Here is an 18,651-nt window from a genome sequence, read left to right on the forward strand (position 1 = left end):
ATTTTTCATTTTCTAGTTGCCAACTAACTTTCTATCTTTTACCTAATTTTACCTAACATAGCCTTAATGAAATTCTAATAAAAAAAATATTAATTAAGATTATTTTAGTAAGGCATTTCAGCTAATTTTTAACTTTTTTTTAATGACTAAAAAATTTGTTTGACTATTTGATAAACATGTTTTTTGAATAACTTCTAGTATTTTTTAACACATTACTTGAAGCAACATTTTTTAATATACTAACTTCTAAATTTTTATATTTTTTTTCATTTTTTATTCTCAATATATCTATCTAATTATCTAGTTATTTTTTTTAAATAAATTATGATTTCATTTTTTTCTGTTAATTCACACTTTTTTTTAACTAATTCAACCATTAGTTTTATACAACACTTATAATCTAATAAATTAATTTTTCAATTATTAGCTTTCAGCTTTTAGCCATCGATTAGTTCTACAGCTTTTAACTAACTTCTCAGTTACTTTTACATGAAATAACCTAGAAATAAAATCAAGAAATTAAACAAAGTAGACACCTGTTGTACATTAACTTATTCTCAGCTGACTACAACCGATCGAATAGCTGGCAAAGCTGCTTACTTGCAACAACTATGTGGCAAAGTACATTCTTTACAAAGTATATCATTGCACCATATCTTTCTTTTGAATGTATTGTATGGTTATTAGTTTGCCATAAAAAATAACCAATTAGAATCATTAGATGAAATGAAAGAGAATTTATCTTCGTTTGCGGGCATATTTCATTATTGGGAGGTAGATACCTTCTCATCACCAGTTCCTCCTAATCCTATAAATTACTTACAGAAGATATAGTCTAATTAAGAAGAACACATAATATATCTTCTTCTGCCATTGGATTGATAATTAACAAAGAAGTGAATCAAACAGATCGAATCGTCTATATATGCATGCTTCAGGTTTGTTAATTTGTGGAGGTGACAGAAGAGAGTGAGCACTTGGCTCTTTCCTAGCATGGATCTAAGTTCACGCCAAAAGCCGTGTGCTCTCTCTCTATCTGTCACCACCTCCTTTAATTCCCTCCCCTCTTCATTTCTTACTAGCTAGGATCTTTTGCCTGTAGCATATATATAAACTTGAAAGTTCTATATTAGTACTTCAATTGCATGATATATTCAAGTGCAAGTCATCACTCATCATATGCATATTTCAGTTGCCAATTATAAAATAACAGGTAATATTAGGAATATAAAGAAAAAGAATCAAATTATAATGATCATGGATACCTGTTCCTATGTGACTGTTAATGTGTTAAATTTTTTTCTTCATTAATGCCAACTATATGAAGATGTTTATATATATTGTGAGGATTGCCATGGAGACTGTTTGTATGCTGGCACTGGTGATCTCATGCAGCAGCAGCTCATTAGATATCCCAAACTAGATGATGCAAAACTTGCAATGTATGGGACTCGAATTTCTGCTCTGTACATATTCATCTACAATATTGCATGTATGTATGTAGTCAAAGATTAGAACTTCAGAAGCAGCTAAATTTCTTTCTTACCCCTGCGCATATATCTAATGAGCCAAGTGTACGGAATTGAAGTTTAAAACCAGGCTAGCAAATATGTTGAACCTTGAATCGATGATAACTCTTTAATTAATTATTGTAAAAAAATAATGTCAGTAAGTTCCATAGTAGTTAAGCTTATAAATAAAGTCTTTGTTTAAATAAGGTTTCAAATAAATCATTTACTTAAAGGAATTTTAAATGAAAACTCATTTTGCATAAGAATATCTTTTTATATATATATATATATATATATATAAGACATAAGAATGTCTTGTTTCAAAACACCCAAGGTACAGAATTTATTAAATGAACCTTATTTTAGTTCTTTTGAAAATTGAAAATGTCATTATAGTTATGTTTGAAAAAAGTAGTAGAAAAATCAGTTAAAAATTTTAAAGTTATAGTTCAAAGTTGAAAAGTTGTTTAATAATTGAAAGTTATTAATCTGATAATTAAATATAAGTGTTTAATAAAATTATTTGTTGAAATGATAATAATATACAATGACATAAATAAAGATGTTTATATGATATTTTTACATAAATTTTAATATTATTTTATGCATAAAAATAATTTTAGTTTTAGTTTTAATTAATTTTAAACTTCTATAATTTTTATTTAAATATTAATTATTTTAATTACACTTTTAGTTTCAGTTATTGTATTATTTTTATTTTATTTATTTTACTATTAATTTTATATTAATTTTTAAATATTTTAAACTAAGTTTAAAATAAAATAAAAATATCATATGCTTAACTTTTTTTGACAGATACTATATGCTTAAATAGTGGCCATACTTTCATTATATTGATTAGCGTAATAATATCGTTGCGTACTTTTAATAACACTCCATATAAGTATTGTCATGTGGATCGATTATCAATATTTTGAAGTACAATCCTAAAATAATAAAATAAATAATATTTAAAAATAGTATAATATAAAAAACCAAAAAAATAAAATAAAAACTCTATTATGTAAACTAAAAAGATAAAAGATAAACTTAATAAATATTTTAAGAATGACAAAAAAATAAAATAAAAATAAAAATAAGTTAGAAACTAACATCTCAAAAAACACTAACTACTTGAAGTTGCATATGCAAAACACTATAAATTATTTTAAAAAAATTGTTTATCTCAAACAAATTTTTTTAAAAAAAAAACGAAAGTTATATGAAAATACTTATCTAGCACACTGTATATTTGTTAAAGATGTTAGTCAATACTTTTTTCAATTAATTTTAAATAACGACTTGCTTGCCTTCATCAAAATAATTTTTTAATTAATCTACTTTTTTTTCTAAATTAAAAGTTTTAAATGTTTATATTTATACATTTTCATTATGAGTTTAATGTTCATGTATTAGCGTATCATTCAATCACAAATTATTATTTGAATTATTTTAAGATAATTATTTTACAAGTCAACAAAATTATATCATACATAATAATTTATGATTAAATGATTGTGTAAAAAAATTTATATTGCACACTCACTTAACACTCGATCTTTTTTTAATTAAACAATAAATCTAACAATAATTAGTAGACAGACTCTTATTTGTTAGTTAGGACAATTGTATTATACTTGTCACTGAATAACTTAGGTTAGTTAAATCTAAAAGAATTGTAAATTGTTTTTAGTTAAATTGAATTTCTTAATACAAATCTCTTGTTTGTTATTATCTCTCTCTAAATTCTCTTATGTTGTGTTCGTGTTTAGATGAATATTTTTTATAGAGTAATTTATTTTAAATGAAATATTAAATATTTGTCATTTTAAATCTAATATTTAGATAATAATTTAAAGGGAATTGAATATCTGTCGGAATTTTAATCTTTGTTAAAATTGAGAATTTGAAATTCCACGGAAAGATGTTAACTTTCTGTAGGCATCTTTTATCTAATTAGATTTTTCCAATTAGGAGTTTGGCACTTGCATGCTAAACCTGTCACCTCAACTGAAAACTATCATTGGAAGTACAACGAAATTAATTTTCAGTTTTTTTTACAAACAGTTCATCTAAGAGAGAATGGATCATAAAGTAATTTACAACAATGCTTCTTTACTAGTTACTGTCTTCTAAATTCCAGTTTTCTTCTTCCAGGAAGCTAAAAGGACCTGGGATACCAACTACCATTCTAAGATGTGCTCCTGACAGTTGTGTTGTATATATTGTAGCTAGAGATAGAATTATATCCAAGTTGGCTGATTTTTCATCTTCCCGTTCTTGTGGTATGATTGAAGATCTTGCATTTCAGGATTTTGATGTCTGCACCTATGCCCTGATACACACGACCATCTTATATTGGTTTTGGATGATGCTTTCATAGAATTAGGGGTCTTGAATTAAATCTTTATGGAAGAAGTTGTATAATTTCTGAGTTTTTTTATTTTCCCTCCGACAGAAACTAGCCCAAGGAACTTCGTGTCCACTAAAGTAAACAAAGCGGACAATCGTGCTGGCATTGGCAGAGAAATGTCTGGAATTAGTTCATTCTCGACTGAACCTAAAATTCTAAGGAATTTCCGGTTTTTATCAATATCAGAGCGTAGTTACATTGGTCTGCAATCATCTAGTCGTAGGGATTCTTTTGAAAATACTACCAAAAATGAAGAAGAAAATCCAGAAAACTGCGGAGATGATATTGAAACTATCAGCCTCCATTAATTTGATTTCATTCCTTCTGCACAACGTGAACAGGTAACTTTCTTCTTTTTAGTCAAAAGGAATTATTGGGGGGGTGTCACATATGAATAAATTCTTGTGAAAGCGGTACTCTTTTTATTCTCCAACATGGCTGTGGTGTTCATATGATGTGTACTTATATGTCTGATGCAGTTAGTCATGCAAGAAGAAGTGGAACGGCTGCAGCTGGAGTTGCAAAATACTATCACCATGTATAAACAGGTCTGTGGAGAGCTGGTTCAAGCTCAAAACGAGGTGAGAGTTGGATAATATTTGAGTTCTCTTTTGTTTGTAAAAGGAAATACATGTTTGGATCTCTAATTCAGCTAAGCTACTTTCTTTTTATCCCCCTCCCTCCCCCCACGTTCTCAATGCCTAAGTCAATGCCTATGAAAGGTATCAACTCAAATTATTTGTTAAAAGAAAAGGCAAATCATTTTCCCTGCGAGCATATAATGCTGCTTATCAATTACTTTTAAACATAAAATTTTGGATGACTAAAACCTGATCAAGAGCCTTGAAGTCAACAAAATGAAAAATAATTGGTTTCAATTATATTCAAACATATAGCTTATGCACTCTTTAATTTCAACAATTTTTTAATTCAAAATTTAGTTTTTTAAAAATCACAGCCATGTCTGCTTCATTGTGGCACAGTTGCTCAAATTGGACTTGAATTAAATCTTTAGTTTCGAGTTTGGCACTTCACAGTAATTATGCTCCAACCAGAGAAATTTATGTCTTTACGAGTTAGCCCTTTTTACTTGCAGGCCCTTTTACTTTCTTCTGAATCTCTTGAAGAAACTAAAATAGTCAATGCTTCCCTAAAAAGAGAGGAGATTTTGAGAAAGTTGCCTGCTGAAGAGAAAACAAAGTATTTAAAAGTCATGAAGGAGCTTGAGGAGGCCAAAATAAGTTTTCCAAAGAGTCATATGAAAGACAGATGGCTGAACTTGATGTCCTTAAAGAATCAATAGAAAAACAGAGAATTGTGGATACATTGCTCTCAAATGACAGGAGATACAGAAAGTACACCATGGATGAAATCAAGCTAGCAACGAACTTTTTTGCTGAGGACTTGATAATTGGTGAAGGAGGATATGGGAAAGTTTACAAGTGTAATCTTGATCACTCACCAGTAGCTGTAAAGGTTCTGCATCAAGACGCAATCAACAAGAAAGATGAGTTTCTAAAAGAGGTCCTTCTTGTGCTTGAATTTTCTTCCCTTTGAAATTGTTTATATGAGAGTGAGATTCTGAGACTAACTCTTTGTCGTGTCCTTCTAGTATGGTTCTTCATATCATATTTTAAATGATCTAAGAATCTAAAGCATGAACTGATTTATAAAACTTACTAATGTAAGCTCAAGTATCCAAGTGCCTTGGAAAATTTAAAAATTGGCTATCCCACTACCTCTACTGCAGGAAAAGCAGACTGATAAAAAATTACTAATAAACTAATCCTTGACAGATCAAGCTTCCTTAGGATTTACTCTTTGTTCATTTTTTGTGTGCTGCAATAGTTCTCATATGAAATTTGCTGATTTAAAAGTTTATTGAATTTTCAAACTTTACTCCCTTGCATCTCATTTTCCAATGCTTCCTAATGTTAGGTGCCTTTTAAATATATTAAATGAATTCAATTCAATATCTGAAAGCTGCAATAACAAGAGAAAGCATTCCTTTCTGAGTTTCTGTAGTCTCCCATATGTTGCAGGTTGAGATTCTTAGTCAACTACATCATCCTAATATGGTATTGTTATTTGGAGCCTGTCCTGAGAGTGGTTGTCTTGTTTATGAATACAAGGAAAATGGAAGTCTAGAAGACTATCTTCTCAAAAAAAAAAAAAAATGGAAAACCCCCACTTCCGTGGTTTTTTCGATTTTGTATAGTTTTTGAAATGGCTTGTGGGCTCTCATTCTTGCATAATTCAAAGCCAGAGCCTATTGTCCATCGAGATATAAAACCTGGCAATGTCTTGTTAGACAGAAATTATGTGAGCAAAATTGCAGATATTGGGCTGGCTAAACTCCTTGTAGAAGTAGTGCCTGACAATGTCACTGAGTACAGAGAATCAATTCTTGCCGGTACTCTGCATTACATGGACCCAGAGTATCAGAGAACTGGCACTGTCAGACCAAAATCAGATGTATATGCTTTTGGAGTCATAACTCTCCAATTGATAACTGGTCGCCATGCACGTGGACTCATCGTGACAGTGGAATTGGCTCAAGTAGCCCTTAAATGCTCTGCACTTAGATGCAGAGATAGACCAGAAATTGATACTGAAGTTCTTCCAGTGCTTGAAAGATTTTCTGATGCGGCAAATTCTAGTACAAGGATGGGAATAAATAGTGTAAGTGTGCCAAGCCAGTATTATTGTCCAATCCTTCAGGTATAAACCTGCACTTATCTGATGAACATTTGATTATTGTGTTTTGATATCTTAGTGATGCATATCATTTTCAGTTATTTGTTAATTCTTGGTTGATTTGTGAGTACTGCAGGAAATCATGGATGATCCATATATTGCTGCGGATGGGTTCACTTATGAGTACATAGCAATCAAGGCATGGCTCAGCAAACACAATGTGTCACCCATGACAAAGCTTAAACTTCAGTATTCTGTGCTGACTCCAAACCATACTTTACGTTCAGCCATTCAGGAGTGGAAGTCTGGAGTGACCTTTTGATTAGTAAGCAGTGAATATCTTACTAGTTACTGCTCATCACAACCCACTTTTACTTGCAGCATAAAACCAGTCACAATTTGAATTGTACAAAAGGTTTGTAAGATAGGTGATGGGATGGAGAGAGATAGAGAAAAAAAAAAAAATATTGTAAAAAGTATAGTAAGAAATTGTTGTATGAAAAGTATAACTATTTGAGAATTTAGCAGCGCGTGCTCCTAATTTTTTTTTTCATTTAAGGTTGTATATAAACTTTCTTTAGCCATTGTATTTAGCACAAAGAGAAATGTTAGCAACGTGCCAACGTGCAGACTTTTCTTACGAACTTGTTAAACAAAAATGAAAGTTTTTTGCGGATGAAATACTAATTCATGTATATCGTAACATTGTTCCATTAGTATTGACACGTTATAAATCTAACGATCATAATATAATGGACATTTTATTTGCTTTGTTTGTGCCAAAGTTAATTTTTTCGTTTTTGATCCTAGAAATTGAAGACAAGTACCTAAGAATTTACAATAATTCACATCCTATTTAACTAACTGAGCTAAACATCAATAATTGTTCCGAAGTTAATTAATGTCATTGAGGGTATTTTGTAATTCATAATGAAATTTAAGGCTTTATGATGTAATGATGTTACTCGGGTGGTAGTTATTTACACTTGTGAGATCAGAACAGATAGAACATACTAAATTACTAATTACTTGTGTATAAAGGAAAAAGTAAGATAAAAATAATTGTACACGATATCCCATTCGTTCAAACAATGAAAGTCTTGGCTTCTGAATATCTTCAATTTTACGCCCTACTTGTATGCTTCCCTTCGTGGAGCCTCTAGCACTTTGACTGAAAACATCACTTTCCATAATCTAATTTCTTTCAATCTTATTTCTCAGTATTCACGTTCCGTTAATCCTTACAAATGTGCTATATATAAGATGAGCCAGTATTCTATTGCTGCTAGTGCCACTGCATAGCAGAGTAGCAGACTACTTTACTATGGTGTACTAGTTACAATCCCTTCAGCCTTTACATACATGTAATCATTCGTACATTTATTTCTACCTTCTGGTGACTTATAGCAGCAAAGGGGTGTGGCCTAGCAGGTAACATCCATAGATATCAATCATCTACTTGTGTAAACTCTAGAGCATTTGCATCGGGATCACGTGTAAAGATTGCTGGTCTTCCAGAATGACTAAGTGTGTAAGCGATACCTAGAAAGTAGAAGACCAAAGAGAAAGTAACATAAAATAGATCCTAGAGCATACGTCATTTAAAATGCTGTAAATCATGGTGAACCACAAGTTATGTTGTTTAAAGAAGGAAAGAAGTTGTACCAGCTTTATCAAAGATTGCTTTCAGCTTAGAAACATCACGAATTGCAATACACGTGTGACGATCTCGACCACCGTGTTGAGGTCGTCCAGTTAAAGGGTCAGGGTTTGGAAGCTCCATCAAATGAATCATCTCAGAGCCTACCCACAACCAAGCACCCCTGTATGGAAGCTTATTATGTGGCCTTGCTTCATTTATCTTGAGGCCTAAATTCCATTCAATTTAGTTATTCATATACTTGCTTCATTGTAAACACTAAACACAATGTACCAGAAAATATTAGTTTGACAAGCTGCCATACCTAGAACATTTTGATAAAAGTCAAGTGATCTTTCTAGGTTTTCACATAAAATTCCAACATGGTGCATACAAACGACCCCGTAATCTGAAAAATATCAGCAACATCAAAATCAAAATAAAAATGATGGATCAAAAGCAACTATGAAACACATGAATAAAGCAGACAATGGACAATAACCAACTGCATACCACTTTCTTCATTGACACAGATGGATTCTTCGTCAAGTAGTACATCCCCTTCAACAGCTGCCTGAGCTTTTATTGTCATGCTAGGAACGTTCCATCTCCCATTTCTGACACTAGCATGGTAAAATTTGGATTGCAGGTTTATGGGAGAAAAGCTGATATAATTCAACTGCAACAAAAAAGGGTTGAGGTGAAGTGTCAGAAATTGTGGAAATTCAGTTTGAAATAATTGAAGTTACACACTTTCAAAATCCATTAATTAATCCTCTTTTTCCCCAATATGATTGAGAAATATCAACATATGCTAATTGCTAATTGAAAGAAAAGTTAAAAATAAAAAATAGTGGATTGCTAATTACTAAATTGTGTGATGTGGAATCATAGCTATTCATCCATGTATCATAAGATTCAAAGGCATTTGTGATTTATCACATGATACAAATTGTGAGCTTGCCAAATTGTATCAAATCAAGTTATTCAAATCAAAAAGACGAAAACAACTATGTTTACTGCCAACACAAAAAAAAAAAAAAAAAACACTAAAGAGACAGAAACATGTCAAAACAATCAGAGGCAAGAAGGAGTCAGATGGTACCAAAATCCCAATCAGTGATGATTTTTTTACAATCTGAAAAGGCATCAAAATGCCCAAGAAAATTCACTTTCCTCCCTCCTAGCCCTTCAGTGGATAACACTTATCGATGGACAATGACCATGTTTACCACCAACGACCAGAGGACAAGTGGTACAAAACATATCAAAACATCAAGGGTAAGGAAGAGAAGGGCAGTATCAGAAACAAGTGATAACACAGTAACTTATTTCCTGAACATTTTTACACTCCTAGTTAGTTATTAAAACATCCCAACAACATGAGTAGCTCATGCATTAGAAATGCATGGATTTTGCACCATGCAATAAAGCACCATGAGTTTGCACAACATGTAGAAAAAATTTGGCAAACACATCCACCAAAGTCACCAATCCTAACCGCCCCCCCTCCCCCACAGTAGAAACACAAATTAAAATCCCTGGTGATTATTATAGGACACCCAATTTGGCATCTTGTAAGCAAAACAGAAAAGCCCAGAATACAAGTGACAAGAGATTGCTGCAAAATCACCTTTTGGTTAAGAGGAGGGAGAAAGGAAGGTGCTTTGAGAAGGAAGGCCATGGCAGAGCAAGAACAACAACTCATCTAATTTGGAAACCCCGAATGAGTAATAATGAGTGGACGCAGCACCCTTACCAGCTTCTGGTGCTCCTCAAATTTCAGAGTAAACACTAAACACTGGCCACTAATTTGGTACAGCGCACTATTATAAAATCCCAACATAATAGAGACCGATCTGTGAATATGATAGACTATGGAGAGCATTCACATTTTGCAAGAATATTGATTTTCAGTTTTTCTTAATACAATTGCAGTATGTATATTTTTTTTTACCATTGACCAGGATCCTTGATTTCCCAGTGAATCAAGGAGTATTTCCACAGACTTCATTCTTTGCACCGATTATAAAATTAATTGTGGGTTTAACAATATATTTGAGTTTATACAATTTTGCTATTATTTGAATTCATTCATACGAATAGAACAATTTTAATTATTAAATAGTTTTTGAATTTTTTAATTTATTTTCAATCATAATTTTTTAAAATAAGCTAATATATTATAAGTGTTGATGTACAAATGCATTCAAATACTTTATAATATAAGCACTTATATAATAAAAAATGGGTGAGTTTATTTAAACTTTAAAAAAATTAAAATAAATATTTTTTATATAAACATTTTTTTAAGAAATATATAAGAATGATTTCTTAAAATAAGAAAAAAAATATATTTTTTTAAAATAAAAACAATTTAGATAAACACACTAAAAGAATTTTAAAAAAAACGTATTTTATTAAAATAAATTTAAACCGACCCTTCCTGACTTCTTCTTTTCTCTCTTTGGATATTATATTGATTGATTGCTTTGTTTATAAAGCTTGGACGTTGGGCGTGTTTTGTGGGACTTTGTTGTTGAGAACTTTTTTGGATTTAAAATATTGCTTGTGAACAATTTTATTTGCATTTTCCTTGTACTTTATTCTCAAGCAATAATTATTGCTTGTAAAAGCAACCCAAAATTATGTAAGGGTTTGATTCTTAAATTTAACAACCCAAAATTTAAGAATCCAATCATACGACAGTTGTAGAAGTTGCTCTAGCATTGCAATTATGATAACAATGAAACTCCCCTGACCAAACTCTCGGGAGATGCTGTAATTATTTTCGATTAGTTAATTACTTATATGTCTAATTAATATGATTAATCACTTATATAATTAAAAAATATTCAATATGTGATGTTAAGGTTATATTTATCGAGATATTTTAATTAATTTTTAGTTTTTTTATTGATTTAAAAAGTTTATTTGGTTGTTTTTTTTTATTAATTTTAAAAAATATCAGTAACATTTTTTAAAATATTAGTTTTTAGTTTTTTATATTTTTTATTTTTATCTTAAATATATCTATTTTATTTTTAATTATTTTTTAAAATAAATTATTATTTTATTATTTTCTATCATTTTATACTTTTAGTTATTTAAACAGTTAATTTTATTAAATATTTATAATTTAATAAATTAATTTTTAAACTTTCAACAATTATTTTTTAACTTTGAACCACTAACTAATTTTTACCTAATTTTATCTAACATAACCTACACCTGAAAATACTCAAGCAACCGAGGGCTAGGATAGAAATTTGTGTTGACGAAAAAGACGAGTAAGCTTAAGGCCCGGCATAATGGTCAACCACACGTATACAAAAAAAATAAAAAATGCATGTGGCTCCACGAGATGCTTAAAATTGGAAATGATTTGAAATATGGTTTCATTTTTTTTTAATGATTTAGGAGTAAAAATTGAATAAATTATATGTACGTTTTTTAAATATAATGATATCTTCACGTGTTACGCATGATATTAATTACAGCAGTTGACCTAGTATTTTTTATTATTATCTTTCGTTTCTAATTTGATTTTGTTGATGCTTAAAACTATTTGGTTGCGATGAACATTAACTTTGATTGAAACATATGCACAGAATGTTAAATTTGATTCCTAGTGGCTAGTATAATACCAAAAGGAAATAGATCTGAAAGTTAAATATGATTTATTCATTTATAAATACTTCAATTGATGTAAGCTGTTTTGCCAAAGTCAAATGTTTTCACAACTAAATAAATATTAGGTTGGAACCCCGAGTAATTCATATGAGATTTTTGTATTGCCAATATTTAAAGTCTATATATTTAAGTTTAGATTAAACATAAGTCTGCAAATTTTTAATTTGCAAAAACAATCTAACTCTTATTTCTACAAAATTGAGTTTTAATAAAAAGTTGACTGTACAATTTTTTTTAAGATTATCAAAAATTTAATTTACTCTCTAAATGAGTTTGCAACATCCTAAAGGAAAAATCAAACATAGCCTAAACGGCCTGGATTGGCCTAACTTATTGTTAGACTTAATTTTTTTAAAGAATTCTATTTAATTAAAAATGTCAAGCTTTATAAGACTTAAATTTATATTAATTATTACACTATTGGATAATTTTAATCATAATTTGATTTTAAAATCTACCGTTAAATTAAAAATCCCCATGTATTTAATTTATATAAATGTCACTCTTTATAATAAATGGTAATAAATGGTCATTTATTATAAATCTTTTAGTGTTATATATATAAGTTAAATTTAATATATTAATTTAAAATTTAAGTTTAATATTTATATTTGGCTTTTGGAAAGAAAATGACATGGTGAGATAATTTTATGATTGGACAACATACTCTTGAAATTTACTTGTCTAATTCATTTTTATACGGATCACATAATAACTGTAGCAATTTATTAACTATCGCTTTTCAACTTATTTACATAATTATAAATTTATAATTAAACATGATAGTTTTAATCAACCTTTTGCTATATTTAAAATGATGGAAAATATGAAAAATACCAAAATGAAATGATATATATGATGAGATTCAATCGATAGTAAATAAAATTTGATAAAAATTATTTTTACCAAAAATTAAACTTGTATATAATATTTTATTATCTGAATAATTTAAAACGACAATAAATAAAATAAAATTAGACAAATTCAAATACATTTCATGTGCATCTCTTATTTCCATTCCTCGAACTTTAAAGATATGAAATGGAATCATACTTTTTTTTTTCCTGATTCTATTATAAAAACATCTAAATAAAACTTTAACTTCACCTTATTTCATCCATCATTAAATACTTAAGAATAATTTTTAAAGTTTTAGAGTAATTGAACAATTTTCTTTTTACTATTTATTGAGCATCTTTATAATAACCAATATACCAAAAACTAAGGTTGTGTTCAGTAAAGACGGGGATATGATTGAGAAGAGAAAAATAACAATTGTTGGTTTACACATGAGATAAGTAAAAAAGTTTAGTTTAAATTTGATCGGCTCCATTATGATAACTTTTGTCTTCTAATAATAAATATACTATTTTACCCTTATGAATTATCTTCTTTTGATTTTTTTTTTTTAAGTATCATGCAACTGTTGAGGACAATATTATATTTTAAATAGTTCATTCAATTATTTTCACTTTATTTTTTACATATTTCTCTTAAATCAATAACAAAACATATTATTTTATTTCTACACTATTTCTTTTCAAATTATTTTTCTCCTATTTTTATCTTCATTTCTCTCTTCTAAATCAAGCACAACACACAAAAAAATTTAACTAGTACTGCCCGAACCTAAACATAAGTAAAGATGATTAATTTTAAGTTGATTATGAAAGTTGGTTAATGTAATTTACTTATATTAATTATATTTAGAAAATAAACTTTTTTTCCTAAAAGGCTTTTCAATAAATAATGTGAATAAAAAAAGATTTATTATAAAAGTTAATTTCAATATATTATGTTATATAGGATTGACACAATGATGTAGATTTTTGTTGCGTTTACACGAGAGAAAAAAAAATAATTTATTTAATAAGAAAATTTATGTTTGATTTTCTTGATATGTAAAATTGATCTAGATTAATAACAAACACGCTTAATAAATGAGATTAACATAATTCATTTTAAATATAAACAACAAAACTCTCTTATTTTTTGTTTTAAATATAAATAAATTTGAATTACTTATGTCTTATTTAATGAAATTATTCTTAAAATATTTTTTATTTATTAAGGTCAAAATTTTTTTATGTTTGATATTAAGTTTAAATGAATGATAGTTTTAAAAAAATACATTTTTAATTGAAAATTATATAATTTAATGAAATTAATTAATTTTTAATAAATATAAAATATGTATTTTTTCTTTCTTATAATCGAAATCGGAAATACCATTTTTATAACAGTGGCCAATTAATGTTCAGACCATTGAGGTTAAAGGAGTCTCCTTCAATTAACTCATTTATTATACGCATGAAATATATCGGGGTTGGGGGAAACCAAACCCTGGAAGTTTCCTAAGAAACGAAGTTCCTAATATCCTGTAAGTTCCTAAATGGCCGGTAAAAATGGGTGGCAAATGAATCCATTTATTCACTGGCTATTCAATTTATTTACAATAAATTCATTCAATTTTTACCAAAAAATAAATAAATTCATCCAATTTATTCGTTTTAAAAAATAAAACAAATTAATAGAATCAAATGCTCAGGACACGGAAAATAAAATTTGAGTTCACAAATTATATATTTACTTCATTGATTAAGAAACTAAAAAGAAAAAAAATTACTGTAAATTATGAGAGAGCCTAAAAACTATCATGGACATCGTAATTTTTTTGTCTCCCAATAAAATTATTTTTATTTTAAATTCTTTAACCAATATTCTTAAAGATTAGTACACATTTGCCTTTAAATTAAAATTTTATTAAAGATCTCAGCGAGCGAGAATGTTGAGATACATTAAATACATCAGTATGAAGTATTCTTAATTATTTAATAAAATAATCTAAATAATTGATACAATGATGTAAAATTTGGTTCATAATTATATATGTGAGAACAATCTATTTAATAAAAAAAGATATATTTATTATTCATTGCTTATAAAGTTTCCTTAAGTGAATAACAAGTACGTATTATGAATAAGATTAGTTTCTAACTTAGTATATTGAGTGATGCTCGTGTTGTTTGATCCATATAAGAAAATTATTTAATAAAATAAGTATTTAATTATTATTATATCCCTTATATTATATAGGTAAATATTTTGATTAATCACGTCACAGTGAAGTGTTTTTAATTTAATTTTCTTAATACTAATATCATCATGGCATTAATTACATTATTTTAATAATCCAATTTTTTTTTAGGATTTCATTAATCTAAGCCAATAATAGTATTTTCACACTTTTAGCCGGACCCTAAAAATCAAACATTCAAACTACGGTAAAGTTAATAAGTAAGAACCGACTTATAATAATTTTTACCGTATTTTATTGTAAAATTTATTACTTTTATTTTTTATAACTCCTTCTATTTTATATTTTTCTTAATTGGTAAGAGTAGTATGAAAAAATAAAATAGTCCGATGAGAGTAAAATTATTGAAGGTATTAAAGACAAGAGTAAATTATATTTGTATCCCATGTATTTTTCTCAAATTATACTTGATATTTCTTTTTTTTTATATTACTTTCATCTTTTTTGTTAACGTCCTTATCTAACATCAATTAAAATATATAAAAAGATGAAATTGTTCTAATATTTTTGTTCACACCTTCTATGTTTTTTCTTGTTGCAATTGATACTCCCCCTTTTTTACATTACTTTTATCTCTATTTTATTAGTATAGTTAACTAACGTCAATTGAAATATATGAATAGAAGAAATTGTTCTAAAATATTTATTAAATATTTAAAAACAAATTAATAATTGGTCATGTGAATGAACATCTCTTAAGACAATAACAAATTTTTTTTAATATTTAACTCTTATTTTATTGTTGTTAACATTTGAAGAAGATGCAACTTGTAATTGAAATATTAATTATATCAAACACCTAGTTATAAAAAAAAATATTTTAAATTAAGGAGATATAAACATTAATGCAAGAGCAAACCACTAAAATTTGAAACAAAAAATCATATTTAATCAATAGACATTACTTGAAACACGTCCAACAAAAATCAACAATTAAACGACTCAACAGATACTAAAAAAAAATAATAAAGAGTGTTAATACATGCCTATCAATAAGATAGGTTCATGTCTAACAAAGAGTTGGATTTAAATGTTAAAATATTTTCAGAAAGAGAATGATGTCTTTAAGAAGTTAAGAAAAAAAAGAGAATATTTTAAATATAAATTTTTATTAAAAATATTGTGAAAAACATATGTTTATTTTTTTTAAAATAATTAAAAAGTGTTTAAGAAGGATGAGAGTCGAATCTAATATGAACTTAAAGAATATTTTATAAAAGAAAAAAGGAAAGATAACAAATATAATATGAGAAAAATACAATTTAATCTAATGGTAAATATATTATTGTGGCGAGAAAAAGCTGATTTCCCAATCCCTGTTGGCTTTTGGGCTTGAAGGATGATCCGACACTTCTGACAAGTTTCCTAAAAAATTCCAACGTTTTTCATTTGGGAACGCGTTGAAGAAAAAGCCACGTTTTCTTTTCCACGCACGAGGGGGTCAAAGCTATCGCGTTCCCATTGCAGCACATATAAAAGCAGAACCCCTCTCCTTCTCTTGAGCGTTCACACAACCTTTTCACACCTTTCTTCATTTCACATGGAAATCAGCTCCCTCGAAGACTATTCTTCCTTCTTCTTCCCTGATATGGATCCCAAGCGTCGTGGAAACGACACCGCTTTCAACGACCTCCCCAATTCCCTCATCCACTTAGACAACAAACAAACCCTCATGGATCCTACTCAATTCCAATTCGACTCCTCCCCCCCAACCAAGAGACCTCGTCGTGCCATTGAAGACATCCACAATGTCACGGTCCAACAACAACAACGCCGCCTGTGGGTCAAGGATCGCTCCAAGGACTGGTGGGACCGCTGCAACCAGCCGGACTTCCCTGAAGAGGAATTCCGGCGCTACTTCCGCATGAGCAAGGCCACCTTCGACATGATCTGCCAGCATCTGGACTCCGCCGTCACCAAGAAAAACACGATGCTCCGCCAGGCGATCCCGGTGCGGCAGCGCGTGGCGGTGTGCATTTGGCGCCTCGCCACCGGCGACCCCCTCCGCGAGGTTTCCAAACGCTTCGGCTTGGGAATCTCCACGTGTCACAAGCTCGTGCTGGAGGTCTGCTCCGCCATAAAAACCGTTCTGATGCCCAAGTTCCTCCACTGGCCAAACGAAGCCGAAATGAAACACATCACCCAAAAATTCGAATCTCTCTCCGGAATCCCCAACGTGGGAGGCTCAATGTACACCACTCACATTCCCATCATTGCACCCAAGTCCAACGTCAACGCTTACTTCAACAAGCACCACACAGAACGAAACCAGAAGACTAGTTACTCTATAACCGTTCAGGGCGTGGTTGATTCCAAAGGTGTCTTTAGTGATGTTTGTATCGGTTGGCCTGGTTCTCTCTCCGACGATCAAGTGTTGGAGAAAAGCGCGCTGTATCAGAGAGCGACTATGGGGACTTTGAAGGACGTTTGGGTGGTGGGAAACTCTGGACACCCTCTTATGGACGGTGTTTTGGTTCCTTACACGCATCAGAATCTTACTTGGACGCAGCACGCGTTTAATCAGAAGGTTGGGGAGATTCAGAGCATTGCTAAGGACGCTTTCGCGAGGCTCAAAGGGAGGTGGTCCTGCTTGCAGAAGAGGACCGAAGTGAAGCTTGAGGACTTGCCCGTGCTTCTTGGGGCGTGCTGTGTTTTGCATAATATTTGTGAGATGAGAGATGAGGAAATGGATCCTCACTGGAAGTTTGAGATCTTCGATGATGAGATGGTGGCGGAGAATAACGTTCGCTCTAATGCTGCAGAGCAAGCCAGAGATCAGATAGCGCACTATTTGTTGCACCATGGTCGTGCAGGGACTAATTTTTTGTAGACTTCTAGTTTCGATTTTGTGCCATGGTCATAGTCATGTGTTGTTGTACTTGGGGTATCAGAGTTTCTCATTAATTCTTTTGGCTATGGCTTTATTATTATAGTCACATTATAATAAGATTTTGATGTTAATGGGTATTGGTATGTATCAATTTGTATAGATATCTTTAATTTGCCCAACTAAAAAAGGAAATGAATGAATATTTATTTTTTTATTTTCTCAATTAGAAAGCTTTTTGGCCATGTCCGTAAGGTTTCAGAGATTTTCTGTTTAGTTGTTCCTGTTTTTTGTTGAAAAACAAAACAACTTGCTGGGGTTCGAGTTGCGATGGTCGTTAAAAACTCCTCAATCAATGTAAGCTTTGATTCTGTGGCATGTTTCTTTTTATGAGACTTACAAGCAACACACTCTTTCCTTAAAACTTATTATAAATTATAAAAATTAAGCAAAACAATGATTAATGATTAAATGAGAAGTGAGATTTATAAAAATTTATGATTTTTTATAAAAAAAAAGGAATTTAAATGAATGTGTTAAAAAATATATGGTTAGAATTTCTCATATTCTATTTATAGCAGTTAACTTGTTTTTCCTTATTCGATTCTAGTATTTTATAATAATACTCAAATTGATTGAGTATGAGTTTGAGTTTAGATTTTTTTCCATAACCAATAGTAATGTACGGGTACAGCATGAGATTATTAGATCCGTCCTAACCTGAATCTGTCTCGCTATTTAAAATTTTTAAAATTTTTGTATAATTTAATCAAA

General features: G+C 29.8%; 2 protein-coding genes and 1 pseudogene across 3 annotated transcripts; 2 read left to right on the top strand and 1 right to left on the bottom strand.

Annotated features, from left to right (window-relative positions):
- Positions 1-824: 824 nt before the first annotated feature.
- Positions 825-7,265, top strand: LOC114381410 (annotated as a pseudogene). The gene is made up of 7 exons (XR_003660038.1): positions 825-1,442; positions 3,669-3,796; positions 3,970-4,265; positions 4,404-4,505; positions 5,021-5,448; positions 5,967-6,645; positions 6,758-7,265. The product of XR_003660038.1 is annotated as a U-box domain-containing protein 34-like (transcript).
- Positions 7,266-7,615: 350 nt separating this feature from the next.
- LOC114380971 lies at positions 7,616-10,111 on the bottom strand. The gene is made up of 5 exons (XM_028340130.1): positions 9,894-10,111; positions 8,774-8,939; positions 8,586-8,669; positions 8,287-8,490; positions 7,616-8,163 (listed from the first exon to the last, which is right to left on the bottom strand). Exons 1-5 carry the CDS (start codon positions 9,966-9,968, stop codon positions 8,069-8,071), a joined length of 624 nt encoding a protein of 207 aa, XP_028195931.1. The 5' UTR covers positions 9,969-10,111; the 3' UTR covers positions 7,616-8,068.
- A 6,432-nt stretch (positions 10,112-16,543) lies between these two features.
- Positions 16,544-18,103, top strand: LOC114381081 (protein ALP1-like). Its single transcript, XM_028340258.1, has one exon. It carries the CDS (start codon positions 16,591-16,593, stop codon positions 17,878-17,880), a length of 1,290 nt encoding a protein of 429 aa, XP_028196059.1. The 5' UTR covers positions 16,544-16,590; the 3' UTR covers positions 17,881-18,103.
- The last annotated feature ends 548 nt before the right edge of the window (positions 18,104-18,651 follow it).

Source organism: Glycine soja, chromosome 13, assembly GCF_004193775.1.
Source record: "Glycine soja cultivar W05 chromosome 13, ASM419377v2, whole genome shotgun sequence".
Lineage (NCBI taxonomy): Eukaryota > Viridiplantae > Streptophyta > Magnoliopsida > Fabales > Fabaceae > Glycine > Glycine soja.